Source organism: Eleutherodactylus coqui, chromosome 5, assembly GCF_035609145.1.
Source record: "Eleutherodactylus coqui strain aEleCoq1 chromosome 5, aEleCoq1.hap1, whole genome shotgun sequence".
Lineage (NCBI taxonomy): Eukaryota > Metazoa > Chordata > Amphibia > Anura > Eleutherodactylidae > Eleutherodactylus > Eleutherodactylus coqui.
In genome coordinates this window covers 20,832,189-20,859,410 of record NC_089841.1, presented here as the reverse complement: position 1 = coordinate 20,859,410, position 27,222 = coordinate 20,832,189, and the positions used below count along the sequence as shown (strand labels likewise).

Below are 27,222 nucleotides of genomic sequence, written 5' to 3'. Positions count from 1 at the left end.
AAGTCCATACATAGAGAGGCAGCATCCACGGCAACAAGATGAATAAAAAGGAACTTTATTCCATTATGATTCCAGTAACAAAAGCAACAACGTGGACTGCAAAACCAGGTAGTAACGGCGACGTTTCCATCTGAATAGGATCTTACTCACGCCCAGTCAAACTACCCACACTCAAAGTTTATATACATGTAATAATTAAAAACTAATTACCACCAGCCGATTGATCGTCATCGGTCTGCGTCCAGTGAGCGCCGTCATCATGCTGGGACTACCACTGCCACAGCGTAGGCCTTCCATCATCAGAGCGGAAAAGTTTCCCACCCATTATACCTACTACACATGCGCCAACCAGGCCAGCTGTCGCGCAGCCCAACCTACGTCACTCCTCACATACCTCAAGCGCATGAGCAAGAAAAAACGGCTATCACGCAGACAGTTGCGATAGCAGCGGACGCTCCCTGTGGTAATGCGGGCCCATCATGCCTACTATGTATGCGCCAACCAGACCAGCTATCATACAGCCCGCCCTACGCCCCTCATCACATACCTATAGTGCATGCACCAGAAAGAGCGGCTGTCGCGCAGCCCGTTGACAATAAGCAACATGGGCCACCTCCTTTATTTGAGACACCAGGGATTTTTTACCTAAGTTGAGTGCAGCGAGGGTATCTGACCCCCCGATCCTGGTGACACTGGATGTGGTGTCCCCTTATGCTAATATTACCCATTCCTGAGGTCTCAAAGCCATGAGGGAGCGTTTGTTGACATCTCAGTGGTCCAATACATGCCTGCAGTTTGCCCTGGCACTACTGGAATTCATTCTGGAGAATTTATTTCTCTTTAATAAATCTTTTATAGGCAGTGCCAGGGCACTGCGAAGGAGTCCAATGTGGCCCCTACTTATGCGGGCACGTATATGGACCACATTGAGAGGTGTGTCTGTGTCTCCACACTGGCAGCTCGTGGAGATGCATAAATTACATCTTTATGCTCCGGAACGGCTCATTTGATGAGCTAAGAGATTTCCACAATTACCTTGATAATTTAGTTCCGGAATTGAAATTCATGCTGACCTCCTCTACTATGTTGATCCAATTTTTGGATATCCTAGTGGTCAAAAAGGGAACGGCGCTTATCATTAACTTGTACCGCAAGGAGACAGATCAAAATAACCTACTCCGTTACTCAAGTTGTCATTCTAGATGTTTGCTGAAGGTGTTGCTATGGAGTCAATGCCTTCGTGTTCGCCAAAATGCAGCAGATTATTGCCTTGATGCCAGGCTTTCGGAGATGTGCAAACGGTTTTTACAGAGGGGTTACACTGATGACTTGGTGGCATCTGCGGCTGGAAGAGCACGTACTGTGCCGAGGGGTGATTTGTTGGTTCCCAGACTGAAATCTAAAAAGGCCTCTAGGATACCGATTATATTGACATTTGGACCCATGAGTGGTTGGATCTCCAGTATTATTTGTAGGCACTGGCACATGTTGGGAAAAAAAATTGCCCGTTGGTTAATGAATTTGGCCGGCCCCCTTTGGTGGCATACAGAAGAGGTGCGAACATCTGGGACACAGTGGTGCATAGTATGATGGATAGTCATGCAGCAGGCACCCCATCTTTTGGACGTGTAGGCAACTTTCCCTGTCTCGGATGCTCATGCTGTAGCAACCTTCTTAGGGGTGATACGTTCCACCATACCAGGACGGGTAAACAATACCGGATTTGGAAAAGATACACTTGTCAGTCCACGTATGTTATATACCTTATAGTGTGTCCGTGTGGCATACTATATGTGGGTGAAACCACGATGGAGGCTCGGTCGTGGATTCCGAGCCATAAAAGTACTATTCGTACGAAGAAGCTAGATTTGCAGATACCTAGGCATTTTGACTCAGATGGCCATGCAGTCAGCCAGCTAAAGATTCGCATTATGCGCTTTAGGTATGTGATGAGTGACGTAGGGCGGGCCGTGCGATAGCCGGTCTGGTAGGCGCATGCGTAGTAGGCATGATGGGCCCGCATTACCACAGGGAGCGTCCGCTGCTATGGCAACTGGCTGCGCGATAGCTGTTCTTTCTTGCGCATGAGGTATGTGAGGAGTGACGTAGGTCGGGCCGTGGAACAGCTGGCCTGGTTGGCGCATGTGTAGTTGGTATGATAGGTGGGGCACTTTTCCGCTCCGATAATGGAAGGCCTACGCTATTGCAGTGGTAGTCCCAGCGTGATGACGGCGCTCACTGGACGCAAACCGATGACGATCAATCAGCTGGTGGTAATTAGTTTTTAATTATTACATGTATATAAACTTTGAGTGTGGGTAGTTTGACTGGCCTTGAGAAAGATCCTATCTGGATATAAACGTCGCCGTTACCACCTGGTTTTGCAGTCCATGTTGTTGTTTTTGCTACTAGAACCATAATGGAATAAAGTTCCTTTTTATTCATCTTGTTGCCGTGGATGCTGCCTCTCCATGTATGGACTTCTCTATGTGGGAGAGTTTGTAAGGAAACACACATCATCCCAGCACCATTGGTCACATAGGAATTTATATAGACGCTACATTCACAGGTCTTCTTACATTTTACTCCGTACCTTAATACTAATGACTGGAATCCTACATTTACCGGCCAAGACTCTGATCTATTGACTATTTAGTGTGAGTCACGAAGAAGGGAGATTTATTACCAAAACATTTTTTTAAGCGGACAGTAACCGCCTGTTACACTACAAGAGGGTCCATATCCAAAAATGAAAAATTCCCATCCCCTCTGTGCAATCCTATAGCTTAAGATTAGAGATGAGCGAGCATACTCGATAAGGCAAGCTACTCGAGCGAGTAGTGCCTTATTCGAGTACCTGCCCGCTCGTCTCTAAAGATTCGGGTGCCGGAGGAGGGGGGGAGCGGCAGGGGAGAGCAGGGAGGAACGGCGGGGAGATCTCTCTCTCACTGTCTCCCCCCCGCAACTCACCTCTTACCCATGCCGGCAGCCGAATCTTTAGAGACGAGTGGGCAGGTACTCGAATAAGGCACTACTCGCTCGAGTAGCTTGCCTTATCGAGTATGCTCGCCCATTTCTACTTAAGATGCAATTGTACAAAAGACGAGGATTTCCACAATCAAATTCCCATCATCCTAGGAATAAATGGAGCTGATGAAGTTTCCTGACAGCGGAACAAGTGAGGCCGGGTGAGCCGTCATTCTTTATGCTTGTGGGGAATACAATTAATTTATGGTTTTGATTTCTCCCTTTCTTCCTAAGCTTTAGGGCTTTTACCCACTAGCGGTTTTTTAATGCTGCGATATCGCTGCGTTTATTTTACTACAAACGTCAATGGGACTTTCCAATGTTAAAATCGCAGAGCAGAAAAATCGCAAGTTTGTTCTTCTGCGATTTTAACACTAGAAAGTCCCATTGACATCTGTAGTAAAAAAAAAAAAAAGATCGCAGCGTTAAAAAAACTCTAGTGGGTAAAAGCCCCTACAGAGAGGTTTTGTGAATAAAACCAGCATTTCCACACTTGGTGCATTATTACTTTGTCATGCTGGTGTAATTTATATAGAATGTTATCCTTTACCACAGATTCTGATTGCAGCGATACAATAAATAGTAACAAAACATAGAAACACAGTAAATCCACGGAGTTCAGCCCATTACCCCAATATTGATCTACAGGAAGGCAAATATACCCAATGAAGTCTGTTAGCCAGATCAGCGATCCCGGGATCACGGCCCCTCTGAAGCAAACTAGTGACTATAACCGGGGATCTTGTTACACTCTAGACAGGTATCCAGGCCCCTCTTGTACTCTTCTAGTGAGCAGCACCACATCATCAGGCAGAGAATTCCACAGTCTCACTGCTCTTACAGTAAAGAACCCTTTCTATGTTGTGTAGAAACCTTCTTTCCTCTAGCTGTAGACCTGGTAACAGTGCAAAACACTATTGGCTGTCCGGGTATAACTGATATGCAATATATTACGCCATGCTTCTAGCTGACTTGGAGGGCTTTGCCAGGCCTGTGGCCGCCACTGGTGCTCATCAGCTCCTTATAATCACCCAACAGAATCCTGATGGGCTGCTAGCAGCGCCCCTCACTGACTGACTATTGCCTCAGCATCTAGAGGAGCGTGTGGCAAAGACTGAGCTTCGTGAATAAGGTATAGCCCTTTGTGCAGAACCCATTAAGACCAACCACCTACACCTTTCCAACTCCGGTAGGCTCTTAGTCATGGCTTGTCAGATGTCAGGTGATCCAAGAGGTTTATACATAAGTGGTAACTTGTAAGATCCGGTCCGGCACAATAGTCCATATCAGGGAGCGAACATTTACATTCAATCACCACAGAAAGTGAAAATATAAATCTGAGATCGGGCAGATATTGTCAGAACAAATACATAAGATCAGACTTAGAATTCACGGCTAACGGAACCCGGGCACACAACTCCATAATCCAGGAAACTCATGTACCAATAGTTTCCTGTGCCAATCCCCTCCCCAGGAAGGAAATGGCTATAATGTACAAAGAACCCATATTGCCTGAATGACATCACAACATTTCATCCAAAACCGATTCAATATGTCTTCTAAGGGTTAATCCTCCCTCTCAGTGAGGTGATTGGCACAGAAAACCTTTCCTACGTGAGTCTTACTGGATTACGGAGATGTGCGCCCGGGTTCTGTTAGGCTTGAAGTCTAAGTAAGATCTCATGTATTCCTGTTGGCAGTATCTACCTGATCTGTAAATGTTTGCACCCTGATATGGACTAGAGATGGAGGGGAGACACCCTTGCTGGGCTCAGTGGTGGAAACATCATCTAAAGGAAGAAGAAAGGTTGGCTCAAACACAAACATGTAAGTTATACAAGTAAACTTTTATCAACAGTCGTCAGACACAAGTTTAGAGACGCACTTATATGTATCAGTGTGAAATATTCTATGTACACGGCTGATATAAAGGTGCGATATCTGGATTGTATTTGTTTCCGGATAACGGATGTTTATCGGTAATTACATACATTTCTTATTCATCACTTACTGCTCTGAATTGCTTCCCTTTTCTTGTGTATGACATGTCACTTTACTTTTTATACCTTTTTTGTAGTTCTCTCCGGTGTGAACCTTTTGATGTCGCAGTAAATGGGATTTGCGAGTAAAACATTTCCCACATTCTGAACATACAAACGGCTTCTCTCCTGTGTGTGTTCTCTGATGTGTAACAAGGAGAGATTTCACTGCAAAACATTTCCCACAATCTGAACAAGAAAACGGCTTCTCTCCTATGTGAATCCTCTTATGTGTAACAAGCTCTGATTTCTGTATAAAATATTTCCCACAATCTGAACAAGAAAACGGCTTCTCCCCTGGGTGACTATTTTGATGTCTAATAAGATGTGATTTCACTGCAAAGCATTTCCCACATTCTGAACAAGAAAATGGCTTCTCTCCTGTGTGAATTCTCTGATGTGTAACAAGATGTGATTTGCGAGTAAAACATTTCCCACATTCTGAACAAGAAAACGGCTTCTCTCCTATGTGAATCCTCTTATGTGTAACAAGCTCTGATTTCTGTATAAAATATTTCCCACAATCTGAACAAGAAAATGGCTTCTCTCCTGTGTGAGTTCTCTGATGTGTAACAAGGACTGATTTCACTGCAAAACATTTCCCACATTCTGAACAAGAAAATGGCTTCACCCCTGTATGACTATGAGAAAGTACAGGCTCATAAAATGGAAGAATCTGTCTCAAAATGGCCGCTAGATACAAAATGGAGCATTATAAGATGTAAATAAGCTTGTGTGTAGTGAAACAATTATTCAAGCAGAAATAACTTTACAGCAGGAGATTCGGTGCAATGCGTAATGATGTGTCTCTCTCTGTTCTTTTTCATGAGAACCAAGTCTGGACAACAGTTCTTATCAGAAAAAAGTCCTCCCACACCTGCGGAGAAACTTGGACAAGGGAACTGACTGTACTACAGCGAGTTGAATAACAAAGGGAGGACCAGGGAGGACGAGATAACGCTGAAGCTTGAGAACATAAATATATTCTCACTAAACAGTGCATGATTCCAATGTTTTTTCTAACCCAATGAGATTAACCCCCGTGACTAATGACGTATTCATTTTCTGTATTAGAACTATAGTCAGTCAATAAACTTTTCAGTGTGTACGCGCCTTAAGCAGAGTGGGCTGTATATACTTGCCGCGGCTCATCTCGACATATCTGTGAGAGCTAATTACTATACATCATAGTTTTTGGCCTCTCTGATGCATCCAGGTATGAACTGATTTGGAACCCAAGGCTTGAAAGGTTAATGTGACCGGTCATGTGTAACGGTCCTTAACAGTTGGCGTAGTCGGCAGGATTTACTGATTGATTGACTCTTGTGTCACTCATCGGACGACGACATCGGACTGGGAGAACATATATCCGCTGTGCCAAACCAGAGGACTGATCAACCTCACACACAGCCCGGTAAGTGTCATATTTATCATATGATGTCTGCCGTTGGTCTGTTTTGGCTCAGTTGATTGACAGACTCCTAGGTCAGTCGGATGTTTGATGTTTGACATCATAGTTGTCATCGGTAAAGAAGTTTACCTCAGGTCTTGGGTGGTCTATGACACCAGGGGACAGAATCTGTTAGGACGTTATAAATTGTATTATCGAGCATACTTCTCAGGGACTGCAGATCCCGGTTGAGAGACGGACTTCTCAGGGACTGCAGATCCCGGTTGAGAGACGGCTTCGAGGTTTAGTTTATCGAGCATACTTCTCAGGGACTGCAGATCCCGGTTGAGAGACGGACTTCTCAGGGACTGCAGATCCCGGTTGAGAGACGGCTTCGAGGTTTAGTTTATTGAGCATACTTCTCAGGGAGTGATTGAGCAAACGGCATCAGACGTGACAATTGTGATTACGTGATTGAGCATACGGCTTCGGACTCCTGGTTGAGAGACGGCTTAGAGGTTAACTTTATAAAATGTTTAAATTTTTCAAGAAAAAGGTACCTGATAGTGGTCTGTTTGATCCTGTCCATCTGGTGTCATGTAGAGGTGGTAAAGAGTATGTAAAGAAGGTTAAAAGATTGTGTGAAGTTGTTGGTCTGCCTCCTGGAGGTAGACTTCAACCGGGATTATGGTCCGAAATGTTGATAAAATGTAGAGGGTCACTGAACGACTCCGGTCTCTTGAAAAATGCAGAAATGTGGCAGAAGGTATCAGTACAGTTGAAGGAAGAGGGATATGAGGAAGTAGAGTGTAAAGATGGTTCCGTAACTACTTACAAATATCGCAAATCTAATAAACCCCCTCCTTGTGAGGGAGTTGGAAATAAGAATGATGTCCCTTACTGGATATGCACAGTTTGTGGGGTCCAGAACCACAAAGGGCGAGAGATTTGTTTTAACTGTGGAGCCCCTCGACCCCGGACAGAGACTTGTGTGTCTGTCCTCCCTGTAGTCACTTCAAGCGGTACATACCATACCCCTCCAACCCCTACGGTGGAGAATAAGGAGGAAGTGTCCAAGACAGACCCCAAATCATCCCCTCCTCAGGGTCTGTATCCCAACCTCATACAGTTAAATAGTCCCGGAGCCAGTGGAGTAAACCTCATTGATGATAGTCCCTCGGACCGGCCCCTCCCCCCGACACCGGCCCCGTTACCACCGCCCCCTAAGTTTACGTCAAACCACTCGGTACCTGTTACTGTGGATTCTTTTGCCCCGTCATCGCCTCATTCGTCCTGGTTACAACCGGCCACCCTATATGAACAGTTATACAGTAATATGGGGAATGACACCATCCTTAAAGTAATACACCACAACATTACTGAATTGTCTGTTGGGGCAATGGTGAACCCAGCTAACGGTTCCCTACGACATAGTGGTGGTCTGGCCGCGGCCATAGTACAGGCTGGTGGCCCAGACATACAACAAGAGTCTGAGGCTTATGTCTTCAAACACGGTAAAATCGCTGTCGGTGGTATAGCTGCAACCGGCCCCGGACGTTTAGACTGCACCGTCCTTATTCATGCGGTTGGTCCTATTTATCGGGAATTTGAACCCCAGACTGCAGAGGAGTATTTACAGCATTGCGTGAAGTCTTGTGTTAAATATGCTTCCTCCCTGTCATCGGCATATATGCCAAAGCGGTCAATTGCCATACCGTCTATCTCTTCTGGTATCTTTGGTTACCCTGTAAGGGATTGTACTGCCGTAATATGCCAAACTGTGATCTCCTTGTTGACTACCACATTCGTTGATTTGCATGAAGTAATACTGGTAGCCAAAGACCCCCAAACAGCAGAATGTTTCAAAGAAGGTTGCATTAAAGCGAACGGGCATACCAGTCGTCTACAGGGGACCCTCCCACCTATTCCCAAACTGGAGCCCCTATCTGCGACTGGCCCCGTGGGACTTTGCCCCGCGATAGGAGAGCAAGAATTAACCCCAGAAGAGGAGGATTGCAAATATGTTAAATTTACACCCAGAGAATGTACCTCCTTGCTCAAAACTCTCCCTAATCCGGAAGACAAACCCATGCCCTTCTACAGACGTATGACCCAGATACGACAGTCATATTCTGCTACATGGGAGGATTTGAATAGTCTCGCTCAGCAAGCTGCGGGTGACGCCTACTGGCCAATAATGGACAAACACTTGCAAGACAACCATCTCCCATCCCGCACGTCATATTCTTCCGGTATAGAATTCTGCAACCAGTTAAAGGAATGGGCTACTGAGTGCCTCGCCGACCAGTCAGCCTCCCTTAAGGATGTGGTACAAGAAAAAGATGAGTCCCCTGAGAAGTTTGCAGCCCGCCTCAGACAGCTCTACAACGACATGGGGCTCACTATACAGAACAAAATCCAGAGTGGTATGCTGGTATCCGCACTAGTGGAAGGGCTGAGTCCCCAACTAAAGGCTCATGTCATCAAAACGAGACCAGAGGTATATAATATGTCCTGGAATGATGCCCTAGCAATCATTAAAGCATACAACAAGACACTTCCCACACAAGACCCCATTGTCACTCTGCTGTCCGATACTCTGCCCCCAAACCCTGAGTGTTCAACTCCGGTCACGGCAGTCATGTATGCAGCACCTGCACCAGTGGCTCCCTCAGCGCCAGCACTACCGGCACAGTACCCACACCAGGTATACCCGCAACCTGGTGACCCCTTTAGACTTATACCTGGCCCCTGCTACTACTGTGGGCGAAGGGGCCATGTGATTCGTAATTGCCAAGAAAGACAGCGAGTTAACAGACAGCGTCCCCGACACTCTGGCAGGCAACAGGATTATGGGTATCCCCGGACCCCTGACCGACAGGACGCCCCCCGATATGACAAAGATCAGTATCCCCAGTCACAGCCGCCGCCACCGCTGGGCTCTCAAGACCAGTACCGGCAATGAAGGTCTGGTCAACCCGTTCCCACCATGTCCACCATACAGAGAACTCCTGGCTCTATGGTTACCCTCAAGGTGGACGGTAAAGAATTACCTTTTATGGTGGACACGGGGGCGGCCCGGACTGTCATTTCTGCATCACAGCTGCCCCCTTCAGTGGCTGTCACCTCTGATTTCCTATCCTGTATCGGGGTCACTGGCCAACCAGTACGGGTCCCCCTGTCTGTCCCTGTCCCGGTGGGACCCTTTCCAGACGTCATGATACGCCTTCTGGTGTCTCCCACCTGCCCTGTCAACCTCTTGGGTGCAGATCTCCTGTCCCACCTTAGGGCCACTCTTGACTATTCTTCCTCCGGCCTTACTGTACAGTTGCATGACCCTAAGGACCCTACGGATCCACAGGCCTCCTGTTGTTTGGCAGCCCTGCCTGTGTTGTTTGCACAGATGGTACACGATGAACCCGATTATGGTCTTCCACTGGACGTACGTGCACAAATACCGGAGACTTTATGGTCCCAAGGCCCTGATGATATTGGACGCCTGCCAGTCCCACCTGTCAAAGTCTTCCTGAAACCAAACGTGCAGCTACCCCGCATCCCACAATATCCTCTCAAGTCTGCCCCAGAAGCTGCAATAGAACCTCAAATTGAAGCCTTAAAGGCTAATGGCGCCCTTATCCCCTGTCTTTCTCCTTGCAACACTCCATTGTTCCCTGTGAAGAAAAAGACCGCCAAAGGGGAGCCTGCAAAATACCGTCTGGTCCAGGACCTCAGGGCGGTCAATGCTGCCACCATCCTTGAAACTCCAAATGTGCCGAATCCCCACACTCTCCTGTCTCAAATACCCCCCACAGCTACCATCTTTACAGTATTGGACCTCTCAAATGCGTTCTTTTCAATTCCCTTGCACCCGGATTCCCAATACCTGTTTGCTTTTACTTACAGAGGCCGCCAGTACACATGGACCGTTACCCCTCAGGGAGCCCAGAACAGCCCTAACCAATTCTCTCAGGCCATCCGCTTTTGCCTGGATCCGTGGATGCAAACGCACCGTACTGTCACCCTTCTCATCTATGTGGATGACTTACTACTCTGTGCGGACAATCTAGAAGAAGCCACGTCTTCAGCCATCTCTCTCATGCTGTTCCTGGCAAGTATCCAGGCCAAGATTTCCCTACAGAAGGTCCAATTCTGCAAGAGCAGAGTCCTCTTTCTTGGTCATTGCATCACCCCTGGACGGCGTCATCTCACGTCTGCACGTATTCTCACCATCAAGGCTACACCCTTTCCTTCCACAGTCAAACAACTGCAAAGTTTTCTGGGACTTGTCACATATTGCAGGGAATGGATCCCTGAAGCATCTCGTCTGATGGCCCCTTTGTATGAACTGTTGAAGGACCGTGATTCTGACATTTATGACCGCATCTCTTCTGACGCCTCTGAAGCGGGATTTGCCTTCAGAGCTCTTAAACGGGCTATTACCTCTGCACCCGCACTCGGGCTCCCGGACTACAACTTGCCTTTCACTCTCTATGTCAGCCAACAAGACTCACATGCCTCCGGAGTCCTTTGTCAGCTCCATGCCTTCAGGGATCGCCCGCTGGGATATTACTCAGCCAAACTGGACCCTGTGGCCAGCTCACTCCCTGTCTGCTTTCAAGCTGTTCAAGCTGCCTATGTACTCCTATTCAAGGTTGCTGACATTGTTCTTGGTCACCCCCTGACCATTCAGTCCCCGCATGACTTGTCTGCAATTCTCAACCTCTACCACTCACAAGCCATCACAGCTCAGCGCCTCCTGCGCCTGCAACATGCTCTGTTGGTCCCAGACAACGTTACCCTTAAGCGCTGCACTACCCTCAATCCAGCGACTCTTCTACCAATTCCAGGGGGGAGTGAAGATGCTCGTTATGAAGATCAGCCTCCGATGCATGATTGCATTGAAGAAATCAAGCAACAGGCCCTACAAGGCCTCACCATTTCTCAATCCCCGCTTGAAAACCCACAGATACGGATGTACACCGACGGCTCCCGGTATATGGGGTCAGATGGACTGTTTCACACGGGTTACGCGGTGGTGGATGATGAAGGACTACTACAATCAGGATCCCTGCCTCCCTCCGTCTCAGTACAAGCTGCTGAGTTGCTGGCTCTTGAAGTAGCGTGCACGCTGGGCAAAGGACTGAGAGCTAACATCTACACAGACTCCAGATATGCCTTTGGAGTGGCACACGACTTTGGAAAGATTTGGGAACAACGTGGTTTCATCACCTCGGCTGGAACGCCAATAAAACACGCAGACAGAATACAGGGACTGATGAAAGCGCTGAAACTGCCGCAGCAACTAGCGGTCATCAAAGTGCGTGCCCATGGGAAGCTGGACACACAAGAAGCAAGAGGAAATGACAGAGCTGACAGGGAAGCAAAGGCAGCAGCCCTGAGACCCATGGGGAGAGTCCCGGAGGAATTGGCATCAGAGCCGCTGGTTACAATGCCAGTGGTCACCAGACAGATGAAGAAGGAAAGCAAGGAAGAAGAAGAACTCACCCCTGCACTAAAGAATCTACGTGATCAACAAGAGAAAATGCAAGAAGAAGAAAAGGAAATTTGGAAAAGAGGGGGAGCTACTAAGTCAAAACAGGATGGACTGTGGAAAATGAATGGCCTTCCATGTCTACCAGCATCCCTCTATGCGGCTGTAGCCGCATGGGCCCATGGCCCAACACACCGAGGCCACAACCAAGCCTGGGCGGTGGTCAAGAAAGTGTACTGGGCTCCAGGAATTATAAAAACCCTCAGGAGACTAAACCAGGCATGTGAAGTTTGCCAGAAATGTAACCCAGGAAAATTTGAGCCAGTACCTCCCAAGCACCTAGTGAGGCCAGAATATCCTTTCCAAAGGATCCAAATCGATCACATGCAATTGCCCAAATCAGGGAAATATGAATATGTACTTGTGGTGGTGGATATGTTTACTTCCTGGCCAGAGGCATATCCGGTTTCAAGTATCACGGCCACAGTGACAGCCAGAAAGTTGATAACTGAAGTTGTGTGCCGTTATGGAATTCCAGAGATCATTGAAAGCGACCAAGGACCAGCATTCACGGCCCAAATCTTTGGGGACCTGCTCAGAATGTTGGGAGCAGGACAAGGACTTCACACCCCATACCACCCCCAAAGTAGTGGCAAAGTAGAAAGGATGAACGGCACTCTGAAGAACAAATTGACTAAACTAATGCAGGAAAGCACCCTGCCATGGACTGAACTCTTACCCATTGCACTATACCATGTTAGGCACACTCCCCTCGGCGCCTCAGGGCTAACCCCCTATGAAATACTGTTTGGTACTGATGCTAGAGCAAATTTCATTGATTTCTCTCACAATAGACAGGAATTGTCTAAGATGCATGATAAGAATGTGCAATATGTGATCACTCTTGCAAAGGAAATGTCTAACCTGCATGCTACAGTATCTGCTTCTATTCCAGACCCTTCCACTGATGAAACCACTCACACAATTGAGCCGGGTGATTGGGTGTATGTAAAGAAGCACGTGAGAAAGGGGGCACTGGATGTCAGATGCGAAGGTCCATATCAAGTGGTCCTGGTAACTCCCACTGCAGTCAAGGTAGCTGGAAAAGGTTCCTGGATACACGCCTCACACTGTAAGAAAGCCTACAATCATAATGATGATGACTAAGGCCTTGGTCTTACCTGTTTTCCTATTATTAAGCAGCCTGGTACAAAGGGGCGCGTCCTCCTCAAGGGAAAGGAATATTGTAAGAGGTTCAGGGTCACAAGTAGCTATAACCCAGGAAAAAGGGGGGATGATCACATTCTGGTACAACTCATCCAACGCCCACGTAGTGACATACACCTTTGACTACTGTGCAGTAGTAAGAGCCTGCCGTAACGCACAATGGCAATGTAACATGTACAGGAATACACCAGAAACCAGAAGTACATACATATGTGTGACAGATGACTACTGGGGACAGGACTGTGGATATTGGGGAGCTGTGGGGTGGAACACGGGCAATGATTGGGGGTACAGACCAAAAAGTGCTTTAGATAAAAAGGATAAGAACGGGGAATCCCTCATCAGCCGCATGACTCTGACCAAGACAGGTACCTGTATAGATGATGCACCTACTATGCCATTCGCTCTGACCATTAAGAACCCTGGCCCACAGGACCAAGGGACGTATATAATAGGGACCTGGATGGATGGCTATGAAACGGGCGCTCTTGGCAAATTTAAAATTGCAGACATGTACGATAACACCAGGCGGAAAGTGTCACCAACGCCTACGCCACCCAATCCCCTCGCACCCAAGTTAAAAAGAATAGATCAAGTAGGGGCCATAGCTAACCCCACATTTGAAGACACAATGGCAATAGAGGCAGGCTTTTCTGACCACAATTTGTGGTTAGAATGGATGAAGTATAATGCTGAAACACACAATCGAAGTAACTGCTTTGTCTGTGGGAGTGCTAGGCCCCATTTGGGCACGGTCCCTCTGAATATCCCTGAGGATGACTGGGATTGTTTTCTCAGTCTATACACCAACACCACAACCAATGCTACTGCATGCGAGAAGTGGAAAACGGAATACCCCTTGATGGCTGGTAAAGCCAAGTCTTCTGCTCTGATTACAATTTATCCTGGCAACTATACATGTTTCACTAATTATGGGTCGGACAGGTTCCTGGGGAATTTCACTGACGGATATTGTGGTAGTAGAAATGACGGCTCACCAGCCCGGGGACAGGTACAGTCCTTGGGAGACATCTACTGGATATGTGGGGATGGGAAAATCCGAACCAGATTAATGGGAAGCTGGACAGGAGAATGCGCCCTAGCCAAAGCCCTGATGCCTCTGCACATTCTACGTATTAATCATTCTGTCACCGAAGCTCCCCCAGTCCACCGTAGGAAGAGAGAAGTTACTAACCCCAGGGGCAGTTTTAACCCACATATATATATAGATGCGATAGGAGTGCCAAGGGGGGTGCCAGATGAGTTTAAAGCCAGGGATCAAGTTAAGGCCGGATTTGAGTCCCTGTTTGGAATAGTAACCATCAATAAGAATGTTGACTGGATTAACTATATATATTACAACCAACAAAGGTTCGTGAACTACACGAGAGATGCCCTGCAGGGATTGGCGGACCAACTAGGTCCAACTGCCACTATGACCTTTCAAAATAGAATGGCTCTGGACATGATTCTTGCAGAGAAAGGTGGTGTTTGTAAAATGATTGGTGAGACTTGCTGTACATATATTCCAGATAACACAGGCCCCACAGGTAAAGTGACTATCGCAATAAAGAAATTGGCCACATTGTCAGAATAGCTAAAGCGTAATTCTGGGATAACTAACCCCTGGGATGAGTGGTTTGCATGGACCGGACAATGGAAACAATTCTTGATGCAGATAGGAATAGGGATTCTGGTTACTCTTATCATACTCCTGCTACTTTCTGTCTGTATTGTGCCCTGCATAAGACGCTCCTGTGCTAAGCTTACAGATCAGATGGTGCCTGTTGCTCCCGTATATGTTGATGCGGAAACCCCCGGGAATGGCTATATGCCTATAATACAACAGAGCGATTTGTCCCCTTATGGATCTGTCTCAGCAGAAACAGGGGTGACCACTCTAGTCTCCCAGCCATTAGAATAGAGTAGTATGTATGTTGTAGATCCCTTCTGTGTCCATCAGGTCTTCGCGTTTAGTTAGTTAGGACTAGTTGTCGGGGAAGGGATTAGCCCTTGGACAGCTGACCAACAATGATAGGTAGGGCATAGATCATAAGCTAGAGATAGGGAAAGCAAACCTTACCCCGCCCAGTAGAAGTTATAAAGTATCGTTTATTTTGAGACAGTTTCTAGGGGGAATTGAGAAAGTACAGGCTCATAAAATGGAAGAATCTGTCTCAAAATGGCCGCTAGATACAAAATGGAGCATTATAAGATGTAAATAAGCTTGTGTGTAGTGAAACAATTATTCAAGCAGAAATAACTTTACAGCAGGAGATTCGGTGCAATGCGTAATGATGTGTCTCTCTCTGTTCTTTTTCATGAGAACCAAGTCTGGACAACAGTTCTTATCAGAAAAAAGTCCTCCCACACCTGCGGAGAAACTTGGACAAGGGAACTGACTGTACTACAGCGAGTTGAATAACAAAGGGAGGACCAGGGAGGACGAGATAACGCTGAAGCTTGAGAACATAAATATATTCTCACTAAACAGTGCATGATTCCAATGTTTTTTCTAACCCAATGAGATTAACCCCCGTGACTAATGACGTATTCATTTTCTGTATTAGAACTATAGTCAGTCAATAAACTTTTCAGTGTGTACGCGCCTTAAGCAGAGTGGGCTGTATATACTTGCCGCGGCTCATCTCGACATATCTGTGAGAGCTAATTACTATACATCATAGTTTTTGGCCTCTCTGATGCATCCAGGTATGAACTGATTTGGAACCCAAGGCTTGAAAGGTTAATGTGACCGGTCATGTGTAACGGTCCTTAACAACTATATTGATGTGTAATAAGATGTGCTTTCACTGCAAAACATTTCCCACATTCTGAACAAGAAAATGGCTTCTCTCCTGTGTGAATTCTCTGATGTGTAACAAGATGTGATTTCACTGCAAAACATTTCCCACATTCTGAACAAGAAAATGGCTTCTCTCCTGTGTGAATTCTCTGATGTGTAACAAGATGTGATTTGCGAGTAAAACATTTCCCACAATTTGAACAAGAAAACGGCTTCTCCCCTGTGTGACTATTTTGATGTCTAATAAGCTGTGATTTCACTACAAAACATTTCCCACATTCTGAACAAGAAAATGGCTTCTCTCCTGTGTGAATTCTCTGATGTCTAACAAGGACTGATTTTACTGCAAAACATTTCCCACAATCTGAACAAGAAAACGGCTTCACCCCTGTGTGACTTCTCTGATGTGTAACAAGATGTGATTTCACTGCAAAACATTTCCCACATTTTGAACATACAAATGCCTTCTCTCCTGTGTGACTTCTCTGCTGTCTAACAAGGAGTGATTTTGCTGCAAAACATTTCCCAAACTCTGAACATGAATATGGCTTCTTCTTCCTGTCAGCTCTTTGATGTTTTCTCCTCCTGTGACATTTATTCTGCTTATCAGTCTGTGATGGACCAGGAGATGGGACCTGTATAAGAGGATCAGATGATGGGTCTTTGCTGTGAAGGGCTGAGGAGATATCTGGGATAATGGCAGGTTCTTCATATGTATCTTGTGTGATACCACAATCCTCTGCTTTACAATCTACAGATATCAGACGTCCCTCTGAGCTCCCGGTATCGTCATCTGCCAAGAATAAGGTTGATTTTTTTTCATATTATAGATCTTAAAATGATCCTGATATTTTATAACATTTCTATGCAAATAACAAGTCATGTAGAAAAAGGTCATCATCATCTAAGGGTGCTTTTACACAGTGGCTAGAATAATCACTGAAAAGAGCCATTACAAACAACTGTCTGTCCATGTAAACACGAGTCCTAGACTCTCACTGAGCAATTGATAATGGTCTATTAGATATGCGATAAATAACTTCATCGCCCATCAGTACAGCCTCTAAGACTCTTTGTGCTCCATAGAATCCTTACAATAAATACATTCCCCTGCCTGCCTAATAGCTGCTAGGAGAAATAAAAGATAAATAGCGAATCAAAGAAGAATACAATGGCCCCTAACCCAGATGGTAGGTTGGAGGCATCAATGACTGACAATTTACTGCTGCAGTCCCGCCCGGTTTATGGGACATCACAGGGACTGCAGCCAATAAGAGCTCAGAGATTCATCTTAACCCCTTAGTGACGGCCCCATCGGGATTCTACGTCCTCACTAAGTGGGCTTTAAATCCTGGAGGACGTAGAAATATGCGTCCTCTTAGGATTAATACCCACTTGGCTGAGGACGTGACAGCTTCATGCTGTAGGTGCCCGCAGGTAGCCGATAGCATGGAGCTGTCATCCTGGGCTGTGGGCAGGCCCCCCCCCCGGTATTGCGATCAGTGCTATCGAATAGATAGCGCCGATCGCAATAAAGTAAACAAAAGTGGTAAAAAAGTTAGATATTCAGCTGCCCTGAATTCAGAATCTCCTGGCTACCGGCTCCTGAAGGTAGCGGGGAACCAGGAGATGTGAGCGGTCCCCAGGTTCGTGATCGCCGCTATCCAGTTAAAAAAAAAAAGTTAAAAAAAAGTTCCAGTTTCACCTCCCCTCATGGATCCAAAAATACTCACCTCGGGTCCTCCGCGATGTCCCTGGTATTCTGGGACCCGAAGTCCCCCTCTGCGCATGAGCGTCCGATGTCAATCATTGTGTGTGTGCACAGAGGGGCTCGAGCCCCGGGAAATTCAAAATCCCTCTGCTCCTGGCTGCCATGTGTAGCCAGGAGCAGAGGGATGTCACCCAGCATGTGATCATTTAAAGTTTAAAAAAAGTGTAAAAAGCTTACGTTTCATCTCCCCCCACAGATCATATCTGTGAGGGAGGATGAAATGACGTACGTAAGGCCCCTGGATTTATCAGTGGACCTTACCCTAGCTTTTGCGCACACGCCCGTCGCCAATATGGCGGACGCATTCGCAAAAGTCAAAGATTGCCCAGGAAATTCAAAATCTCCCTGCTCCTGGCTACAAAATTTAGCCGAGAGCCTGGAGATTTCACGGAGAGCCGCAGTGAGCGGTTCCTGATCACGGGTTCGCCATTTTCCAATGGATAATAACGATCACGTAAAAGCAAAAAAAGGTGAAGCTTCATCTCCCCTCCCTGATGTGATCGGTGAGAGGAGAGGAAACTTTTTAGCGGGGGCTCCGTATTTGCACCCCGACGCGATCTTTCTCCGTGAACTTTCCCGGATTCTGCACACGCGACCGCCGGCAAAACACCGGACACATGCGCAGGAGTCGGGGAGCCCAGGAAATGTAAAATCTCCTTACTCCCAGCAACCAACGGTCGCCGAGAGCCTGGAGCAGTGACCTTGTTGAGCGGTCGCCGGTCACGTGATAAAAAGGTAGCGATCTACCTTAGGCCGGTCTCACATGACCGGATAGGAATTACGGATTCCGCATGCGTCTGATCCGTGGTAATACGCAGATCAATCGCATTGGATTACACAATTCCGCTCACATTAGCGGGTCGGAATTACGTAATCCACTGGCAGAAAAGAGAACGCAGCAGGTTCTATTTTACTGCGGATATCAGCAACACAGAGCCCATTGTGCTCCATGGTCGCGGATATACCCGCAGCCCATACGCAACTACATTGTGTACGGGCTGCGGGTACCCGTGTCATCGCTAAGCGACGGTGCGGGAAATACAAACAAAAAAAAAAGTACTGCACATGACCGCCTGTGTGAGTAGGCAGTTATGCGCAGTACATTACGCGGCCGTACGCAGGGTCACAGCCGGGCTCACAGCTGGGATCCGCTGTGGGCCTCCACAAGCCGATTCCACCTACGGCCGCGTGAGCCCGGCGTTACTCAGACCGCTACCTGTAATACGCAATTTACAAGAAGCCCCGGGAACGCTCGCCTTCATGCAGTTCCAGGATCACCTTGTTGAGCGCCTTCTGTGTGAGACCGCCGCACCTCGGCAAGCTTACGAAGACCCACAGAGTGCCACTTTTTACACCCCATCCCCGCGGCTGAGGTCACAAAATAGCCCCCAAAAAGCATGAGAGGAGGGGGGGATACCCGGTTTTATTGCCCGATGTACCCATACCAACCAGCCTCTGTAATTACCCCTGTCTTCGGAAATACCACACAGTTCATATTATTACTTTCAGCTAAGATTTGGGGAACGCCGAAAAGGGCGCGGAGGGGGGGAATTTTTTTAACGTGTCAATTTTTATTTCGTACAAGTGGGCAATGGGTGGGGATAAATGGAGGGACAGGGGCAGCATGGGCCAAGGCACCTCTCCAGCCCTGCACCGCCGCCGGCTACTGTAGCAGTAGGGCTGGTGGAGCAGAGATCTTCTGTAGCCACATTCTGTTTGATATAGCAGTCATCCATCATATAGTCGCTGACTAGTGTCACTGTAGGACCGGGATGCTTATATATCAGCAATTAATAAGGCCGCCTGCAGACGACCTGGTCGGATCCTGCTGCGAGAATTGTCGCAGAGGGACCCGACTCGAGCCCCTGCAGGGACAAGCGCGGCTCCGGCTCTTTAACCCCTTCCCGCTGCAGGGCGTAAGTTTACGTCCTGGCAGTGGGATACTTCCCGCAATTGGACGTAAACTTACGCCCTGCACTTACAGTGTCGCCGCGGTGACTATCGCGGCGACACAGTAGTGACGTTTGCTAACATCGTTAGCAGACAATCACTACGTGCGGGCCAGGGACCAATCACAGTGGTTCCGCCCCAGCGATCGCTGTGATTGGTCAGTGAAGAACTCCCTGACCAATCACAGCTCGGCAGCAGAAAGCCCGCTGTTTATAGTATAGTCTCTCTCTGCAATCGCCTCACAGTGCTTCCGGCGGTTGTAGAGAGCGATAGAGCGGTGTAAAAAATAAAATATCATAGCGATCTGTAGTGTAGGGAGAGTGTAGTGAGGTGTGATCAGTAGTGTAGTGTAGTGAGAGTGTAGTGAGGTGTAATAAGCAGTGTAGTGTAGTGAGAGTGTAATCAGTAGTGTGTAGTGTGGTGAGGTGTGATCAATAGTGTGATCTGTAGTGTAGCTGGGATTTGTAGTGCAGTGTGTGATCAGTAGTGTAGTGTAGCTGGGATTTGTAGTGCAGTGTGTGATCAGTAGTGTAGTGTAGCTGGGATTTGTAGTGCAGTGTGTGATCTGTAGTGTGTGATCAGTAGTGTAGTGTAGCTGGGATTTGTAGTGCAGTGTGTGATCTGTAGTGTAGTGTAGCTGGGATTTGTAGTGCAGTGTGTGATCAGTAGTGTAGTGTAGCTGGGATTTATAGTGCAGTGTGTGATCAGTAGTGTAGTGTAGCTGGGATTTGTAGTGCAGTGTGTGATCTGTAGTGTGTGATCAGTAGTGTAGTGTAGCTGGGATTTGTAGTGCAGTGTGTGATCAGTAGTGTAGTGTAGCTGGGATTTGTAGTGCAGTGTGTGATCTGTAGTGTGTGATCAGTAGTGTAGTGTAGCTGGGATTTGTAGTGTAGTGTGTGATCTGTAGTGTGTGATCAGTAGTGTAGTGTAGCTGGGATTTGTAGTGCAGTGTGTGATCTGTAGTGTAGTGTAGCTGGGATTTGAAGTGCAGTGTGATTAGTATAGTAGTGTAGCACATTTTGTAGTCCCCCTTCCCGTCATTAGTTTGTCAGTGTATCTGTCTGTGTAAAAAAAAAAAAAACCTTTTGTGTTCGCATTTTATAGTCCCCTTCCCGTCATTTGTCAGTGTAGTGTAGTGTATAGTTTGTCAGCGTAGTGTGCAGTTTGTCAGTGTATCTGTCCGTGTAAAAAAAAAAAAAGAAAAAAAAAAGTTCCTTTTGTGTTCCCATTTTATAGTCCCCCTTCCCGTCATCAGTCAGTGTAGTGTAGTGTATAGTTTGTCAGCGTAGTGTGTAGTTAGTCAGCGTATCTGTCGGTGTAAAAAAAAAAAGAAAAGAAAAGAAAAAAAAAGTTCCTTTTGTGTTCCCATTTTATAGTCCCCTTCCCGTCATCAGTCAGCGTAGTGTGTAGTCCGTCGGTGTACTGTGTAGTTAGTCAGCGTAGTGTATAGTTTGTCAGCGTAGCGTATAGTTAGTCGGCGTAGTGTGTTCGTGTATTGTCAGCATATCTGTCAGTCTAAAAAATAAAAATAAAAATAAAGTTTGTTCTGCATTTCTGCCCCCGTTCGCTGGTCACCCCATCCCAGTGAACCCGCAGTGTCCTATACAATAATTTTTTTTTTCTGAAGTGCATATTACACTTTTATAATGGCCCGCAGGAGATATACTGCTGAGGAGGTGTACGCAATTATTGCCTCTGACTCAGATTCTGCTAGTGGGGATGACGCGACTTTTCTGGCATTCTCCTCCTCCTCATCTTCATCCTCATCTAGTGAATCTGAACTACCTGTACCCCCAAGAAGGCGTCCAAGAACGGCCACTACTGTGGACCCCAATACACCTGATGTTAGTTGGGGTACTCCTGAAAATTTTAGACCCCAGATCCCTGACTTCCATGGCAACCCAGGGATTCAGTTTGATACTGAAGGGCTCAGAGCGAGGGACTTTTTTATGTTTTTTTTTCCCGATGATTTTATTGCACACATAGTGACCCAAACGAATTTGTATGCCCAGCATTTTATACAGCAAAATCCCACCTCCAGCTACGCAGGACCCGATAAGTGGACCCCTGTGGATCCACTAGAAATAAAAAAATTTTGGGGTCTTGTGTTAACCATGGGTCTAGTGAAAAAGCCGACCATCCGGGCGTACTGGAGTACTGACATTTTGTATCACACTCCAATGTTCCGCATGGTGATGTCAAGGACACGGTTTGAGATGATCCAAAAATTTTTGCACTATAACGATAATGCAGAGTGCCCCCCAAGTGATCATCCCAATTATGATCGTTTATATAAAATCAGGCCAGTAGTGGAACATTTTAATTTTAAATTTGCCCAGGCATATACCCCCTAAAAAAATATTGCAGTAGACGAGTCCCTGGTGCACTTCAAGGGGAGGCTTAAATTCCGCCAGTACCTGCCCAGTAAGCGGGCACGGTATGGCGTGAAATTGTACAAACTGTGCGAAAGTACATCGGGGTACACGCATAAATTCCGCATTTATGAGGGAAAGGACACCAAAATTGAGCCCCCAGAATGCCCCCCCCCCCCCGTGCTGGGAGTAACAGGGAAAATAGTGTGGGAACTGGTGCACCCACTATTAGACCAGGGTTACCATCTATACGTGGACAACTTTTATACCAGTGTCCCCCTGTTTCAGTGCTTCGCTTCCAGAGGAACAGTGGCATGTGGTACCATCCGAAAAAATCAGAGAAGCCTCCCTAAAACGCTGCTTGGGCAACTGCTCAGAAGGGGTGAGAGCCGGGCCCAATGCAGCGACAATATGTTGTGTGTCAAGTATAAGGACAAGAGGGATGTCCTTATATTGACCACAATCCACGGCCACAGCAGTACCCCCTGCCCAGTACGAGGTACCAGTACAGAAACCCCCAAACCAGACTGTGTCCTCGACTATAATAAGTACGTGGGAGGGGTAGATCTATCAGACCAGGTACTGGAGCCGTATAGAGCCATGCGGAAAACACGGGTGTGGTACAAAAAACTGGCTGTGCACCTCGTACAGATGGCACTGTATAATGCCTACGTGCTGTATCGGGGTGCAGGCCAGAGGGGCACCTTCCTCGAGTTTCAGGAAGACGTTATCAAGGCCCTAATATTTGGGGAACAGGAGGTGGGAGAGCAGCCCAGTACTTCTGGAAGCGAGGCCACGAGGATTGTACCAGGGCAGCATTGTCCCAGTGAAATTCCCTCCACTGGGAAGAAGGGAAGGACCCAAAAAAAGTGCAGAGTGTGCTACAAACAAGGGATAAGAAAGGACACCATACATCATTGCGAAACATGCCCCACACAACCCGGCCTGTGTATAAAAAATTGTTTTAAGACATACCACACAACCCTGAAATTTTAATTTGACTGTTGCCCTGACGGTTTACCCCGATGTACTTCGCACAGCTTGTACATAAACCCACATGCCAAGTCCTTCCCTTCTGGGCCCTGCCATGTGCCCAAACAGTTTACGCCCAGATATGGGGCATTTCTGCACATAGGAGCAATTGGGTAACGCATCATGGGGTACCTTTTTTCCTTCTGCTCCTGGTAAAAAATATAAATCTGGGCCTAAAGCTAAACATTGCTGGAAAAATTAGAATTTTTTTGTATTCAATTCAAACTGTTAAAAAAATTCCTGAAACACCTGAGTTCAAAACGCTCACTACACCCCTTACTAAATTCCCTGAGGGGACAAGTTTCCAAAATGGGGTCAATTCTTGGGGGTTTCAAATGTACTGGTACCTCAGGGGCACTGCAGACACTACATGGGGGCTGAAAATGATTCCAGCAAAATCTGCATTCAAAAACCGCTCCTTTCCTTCTGAGCCCTGCTATGTGCCCAAACAACAGTTTACGCCCACATATGGGGCATTTCCGTGCCCGGGAGAAATTGGGTAACGCATCATGGGGTACCTTTTCTCCTTCTGCTCCTGGTAAAAGCTATAAATCTGGGCCTAAAGCTAAACATTGCTGGAAAAATTAGAATTTTTTTGTATTCAATTCAAACTGTTAAAAAAATTCCTGAAACACCTGAGTTCAAAACGCTCACTACACCCCTTACTAAATTCCCTGGGGGGACAAGTTTCCAAAATGGGGTCAATTCTTTGGGGTTTCAAATGTACTGGTACCTCAGGGGCACTGCAGACACTACATGGGGGCTGAAAATGATTCCAGCAAAATCTGCATTCAAAAGGTGCTCCTTTCCTTCTGAGCACTGCCATGTGCCCAAACAACAGTTTACGCCCACATATGGGGCATTTCCGTGCTCGGGAGCAATTGGGTAACGCATCATGGGGTACCTTTTCTCCTTCTGCTCCTGGTAAAAAAATATAAATCTGGGCCTAAAGCTAAACATTACAGGAAAAATTTGAATTTTTCGTATTCAACTCAAACTGTTGAAAAAATTCCTGAAAAACCTATGAGTACAAACCTCTCACTACACCCCTTAATAAATTCCCTGAGGGGACTAGTTTTCAAAATGGGGTCAATTCTTGGGGGTTTCAAATGTACTGTCACCCCAGGAACACTGCAAACACTACATGGGGTCTGAAAATTATTCCAGCAAAATCTGCATTCAAAAAGCCAAATATCGCTCCTTCTCTTCTGAGCCCTGCCATGTGCCCAAACAACAGTTTACGCCCACATATGGGGCATTTCCGTGCTCGGGAGCAATTGGGTAACGCATCATGGGGTACCTTTTCTCCTTCTGCTCCTGGTAAAAACTATAAATCTGGGCCTAAAGCTAAACATTATGTGAAAAAATGGAATTTTTCGTATTCAACTCAAATTGTTAAAAAAATTCCTCAAGCACCTGTGGGTTCAAACCTCTCACTACACCCCTTAATAAATTTCCTGAGGGGTCTAGTTTCCAAAATGGGGTCAATTCTTGGGGGTTTCAAATGTACTGGTACCTCGGGGGCACTGCAAACACTACATGGGGTCTGAAAATTATTCCAGCAAAATCTGCATTCAAAAAGCCAAATATCGCTCCCTCTCTTCTGAGCCCTGCCATGTGCGTGAACAACAGTTTACGCCCACATATGGGGCATTTCCGTGCTCGGGAGCAATTGGGTAACGCATCATGGGGTACCTTTTCTCCTTCTGCTCCTGGTAAAAACTATAAATCTGGGCCTAAAGCTAAACATTATGTGAAAAAATGGAATTTTTCGTATTCAACTCAAATTGTTAAAAAAATTCCTCAAGCACCTGTGGGTTCAAACCGCTCACTACACCCCTTAATAAATTTCCTGAGGGGTCTAGTTTCCAAAATGGGGTCAATTCTTGGGGTTTCAAATGTACTGGTACCTCGGGGGCACTGCAAACACTACATGGGGTCTGAAAATTATTCCAGCAAAATCTGCATTCAAAAAGCCAAATATCGCTCCCTCTCTTCTGAGCCCTGCCATGTGCGTGAACAACAGTTTACGCCCACATATGGGGCATTTCTAAAAACTGCAGAATCCTGGTAATAAATCACGAATTTTGTTTCTCTGCCAACTCCTGCTGTTTTATATGAAAAAATGGTTTTAAATTGAAAATCTGTAGAAAAATTGAATTTTTCTAATTTCTGATGCACATTTGTTTAATTCCTGTGAAGCATCTAAAGCGTTAATAAACTTTCTAAATGCCATTTTAAATACTTTGAAAGGTGCAGTTTTTAAAATGTGGTGATTTGTGGGGGTTTTCTGGTATACAGGCTCTTAAAATCCACGTCTAAACTGAGTTGGCCCTTAAAAATTCAGATTTTGAAATTTGCTAGCAAATTTGAAAAATGACTGCTAAATTTATATACTTTGTGGAGTCTAAAAAAAATAAAATAACGCTTAAAAAATTATTGCAGTATAAAGCAGGCATACGGGAAATGTTAATTATTAACTATTTTGTGGTGTTTGACTATCTGTCTTACAGAAAGTTTAATTCAAAGTTTGAAAATTGTCAATTTTTCCAAATTTTCTGTAAATTTCGATTTGTTTTCCTAGTTAAGACAAAATTTATTGATGCAATTTTTACACAAACATAAAGTACAATATGTCACGAAAAAACAATCTCAGAATCACATTGATAAGTAAAAGCATTCAAAAGTTATTAGCACATAAAGTGACAGATGTCCGATTGGAAAAATAAGGCTTGGTCCTTAAGCCCAAAATAGGCCATGTCATGAAGGGGTTAATGTGCCAGCTGCCAGCCAGCAAGCACATGCCGGAGCGGAGCCGCCAGCCGGGGAGTGACATTTCTGTGCGGGGCTCGCAGAACCGCGCACAGAAATACAGCATACCGCCATTTGCTTTCCGCACGTGATTTCGCGCGGACAAATTGCGCTTGTCTGCATAGGATTGCGTTTTCTAACACAATCTTATGGCAGCTTCGACGGGCGTAAATTTCCGCCCGTGTGCCGGGGGCCTAAATGTGTGCTGGTGATATGTAGGCCTTCTGATTATACTGACTTTAATCAACAACTGTGTAGTAAATGGCTCTACTAATCCAACTAGCACAGTGTCCTGCCTGGCTCACACCCCACTTCCTGCCTACAAACACCAGGGGCACATGCCCCACATCACCCCTCCACAGCTATGATCCTGCTAAATACATCCATTACCTGGTGATGGGAGTGGCTGGCGGGTCTCCATCATGGCCTCCTTGTACAGATCCTTGTGTCCTTCCAAATACTCCCACTCCTCCATGGAGAAATAGACAGCGACATCCTGACACCTTATAGGAACCTGACAACACAATATACAGTCATTACCCAGAAGCCTCCAGTGCTGTTACTGTATAATGTCCCAGCATTCCCTGCAGCATCACCTCTCCAGTCAGCAGCTCAATCATCTTGTTGGCGAGTTCTAGAATATTCTGTACATTGATGTCTTCATGTATCAGGGGATGAGGTGGGGGCCCCATGATTGGGCTCAGGGGTCTTCCCCATCCATCACACACAGGGGCCCGACAGTCATCACTACAGGTCTTCCTCATTACTGTGTAATCCTGCGTATGGGGAGACATTAATAAATATCACTACAGACATTTCCAGAGTCCATCACCTCCCCAGTGACATCATCTGTTATTACCATAGATAAGAATGATGTAATGTGACATCATCAGAATCTCTCCCCTCTCCAGTGACATCATCTGTTATTACCATAGATAAGAATGATGTAATCTGACATCATCAGAATCTCTCCCCCCTCCAGTGACATCATCTGTTATTACCATACATACGAATGATGCAATGTGACATCATCAGAATCTCTCCCCTCTCCAGTGACATCATCTGTTATTACCATAGATAAGAATGATGTAATGTGACATCATCAGAATCTCTCACCTCCCCAGTCAGCTGGAGGAGTATCTCTAGGGTGAGGTTGAATACACTCTCCGCCATCTTGTTTCTGTTCTTCTCCATCTTTGATGAATCAGTCCTGTAGGGACCTGAATGGAAACAATATGAACCAATGTAAAAACCACAAAAACCAACATCTCCAAGTTCAGCTGCTTTTTACGGGGTTTTCTCTGAA

General features: G+C 46.3%; 1 protein-coding gene across 1 annotated transcript; it reads right to left on the bottom strand.

Moving 5' to 3' along the window:
- Positions 1 to 4,855: 4,855 nt before the first annotated feature.
- Positions 4,856 to 26,655, bottom strand: LOC136629076 (oocyte zinc finger protein XlCOF22-like). Its single transcript, XM_066605200.1, has 4 exons — positions 26,513 to 26,655; positions 26,307 to 26,430; positions 15,967 to 16,773; positions 4,856 to 5,633 (listed from the first exon to the last, which is right to left on the bottom strand). The coding sequence occupies exons 1-4, from the start codon at positions 26,606 to 26,608 to the stop codon at positions 5,035 to 5,037; spliced, it is 1,626 nt and encodes a 541-aa protein (XP_066461297.1). The 5' UTR covers positions 26,609 to 26,655; the 3' UTR covers positions 4,856 to 5,034.
- Between the last annotated feature and the right edge of the window lie 567 nt (positions 26,656 to 27,222).

Excerpts from the sequence above, each read along its gene's own strand:
- LOC136629076 (XM_066605200.1), bottom strand. The coding sequence starts at position 26,608 with ATGGGGCCCCCACCTCATCCCCTGATACATGAAGACATCAATGTACAG. Across the intron at positions 26,431-26,512 it reads TTGAGCTGCTGACTGGAGAG|GTTCCTATAAGGTGTCAGGA; the intron begins GTGATGCTGCAG and ends TTGTGTTGTCAG. Across the intron at positions 16,774-26,306 it reads CCAGCCACTCCCATCACCAG|ATGACGATACCGGGAGCTCA; the intron begins GTAATGGATGTA and ends TATTCTTGGCAG.